The sequence below is a fragment of the Trypanosoma equiperdum genome, assembly GCF_001457755.1.
Source record: "Trypanosoma equiperdum strain OVI genome assembly, contig: ctg_561, whole genome shotgun sequence".
In the NCBI taxonomy this organism is placed as follows: domain Eukaryota; phylum Euglenozoa; class Kinetoplastea; order Trypanosomatida; family Trypanosomatidae; genus Trypanosoma; species Trypanosoma equiperdum.
The window spans coordinates 1-1,751 of NW_027124489.1; the positions used below are offsets into that span (position 1 = coordinate 1).

At 43.2% G+C, this 1,751-nt stretch overlaps 1 protein-coding gene across 1 annotated transcript; it reads left to right on the plus strand.

Annotated features, from left to right (window-relative positions):
• Window positions 1–540: 540 nt before the first annotated feature.
• On the plus strand, window positions 541–804 carry TEOVI_000249200 (BolA-like protein, putative; the record flags this gene model as incomplete). The annotated part of the gene is made up of 1 exon (XM_067225561.1): window positions 541–804. The coding sequence occupies one exon, from the start codon at window positions 541–543 to the stop codon at window positions 802–804; it is 264 nt and encodes an 87-aa protein (XP_067081662.1).
• Window positions 805–1,751: the final 947 nt, after the last annotated feature.

Genomic DNA, 1,751 nt, shown 5'->3' on the forward strand with positions numbered 1-1,751 from the left:
AAGGCAATCCTCGAGCGCAAGGACCGCAGCACAAAGGCCGACAAATCGAAGGGTAAAGTTACCGCCGCTGAGAAGGCCATGCAGCAAATGGACTAAGCGAATCAAAGGAAAACCAGAGGCCCTACCAGCAGTGCCAAATTGGAAATCAATAACCCGAAGGGTGGGGAAGCGGCGAACTTTGGAAGACCGTAAACCAAGATTGGTTGCGTAGTGTGCTGCGTTTGCTTTTTTTTTCTTTCGTTTTTATTTCTTAAATAATGTCGTTTTTTCATTTTCATGAAAGCTGACAAATTATTTTAAACAAAAAATAAAGGGAAAGGGGGAAATGAGTTTCCTTCATATCCAATGCATGTTATGGGATACCGCCATTTCTTACGGCACGCAGCAGTTGTTGCTCAATCACTGTGAAATCTTCTTTCTTTTTTTTTTCCACCTGCCTTCACGCTACAACACATAAATCATTTCGCTATGGCGTATATTTTGTCCATGTGCGTGGCAGAGAAGCAAAAGGAAGAAGGATAGGCCCAACCACTTCCGGCAATGTTTCGCATGACTCGGCTGCGCATGGCCATTACTGCGGCTGATATTGAGGCGAAACTAAGAAACAGCGAGAAACTCAAACCCGTGCATGGCGTAAAAGTAGTGGACGTGAGCGGTGGTTGCGGGAGTTTCTTCAACATCACGGTAACATCTGCAGCATTCCGTGACCGGTCGTTGGTGCAGCAACATCGTCTGGTAAATGAAGTGCTGAAGGGAGAAATTCCCCTGATTCATGGTTTTTCACTCACGACTAAGGTGGAATGAGAATGGAGGCGGAGGATGGCAAAATAAATAGAGAAAGAACACATGGAAAAGCAGAGCAGTGCCTTGTTTGTGCACGTATCGCTGTGTGTTTGGAAATTTTTGTCCGTAGTTGAGAGAATTCAGCCCCTCCTTTTCCTCTCACCTGTGCTTCGACTTCAATTCACAATGCCATTTTCTACCTTCGGTTAATGGCATGTGCGGAAGTTGCCTTTGGGATGCTGCCGCTTCTAATCATCATTATCATCACTGTTTATCGTTATCTATTGATGCATTTTAAACGGTACGCAATGGCTTATATGTTCCACAAAGCAGTGGGATCGAAGAGGAATAGGCACGTCATTACATGAGTTATGGACTGAATTTGCGCTTGTTTGTGCTGCCATTCGCTGACTTTTTTGTGCGTGTTTGTGAGAGAGTTTGTCGGCACGAAAGATGAATGAGTGGTGGCCTTCAGGCGTTAACATCATCAACCATCAGCGTTGTTATCATCATTATTGCTATCGTTGTATAATTGGTTTTTTGTTCTTGTTTTTGTTTTCGTTGTTGTTTTGATTCACGACCTGTCGGGTGACACACATTGGCAACAAAATGCAGCGTTCGATGATATGAAGAGACGGGCTGCAAAACCTTTCCTTTGGAAAGAGATTCTGTACTTTGTGAAAAGTGCGATTAGGGCACTGTTGTAACCAACACCTCGGCCAAGCACTGAAGATTGGTGAATTAAAGTGACGAAAGAAAAGAAGTAACAAAGTTAAATGAACTGACCTTCTTCACGTCGAACACCTACCGTTTCCTTTTTTTTTTGCGTTTACTGTCCGCTTTTGTTACGGCGTTCCGCAGTCCTATTTCGTCTGTTTCAAGTTGTATTTCCCATCACCTAGTTCCCCAAACATACACACATACAAAAAAAAGTGGGGAAAGTAACGAATTAAATAAATAAATAAATA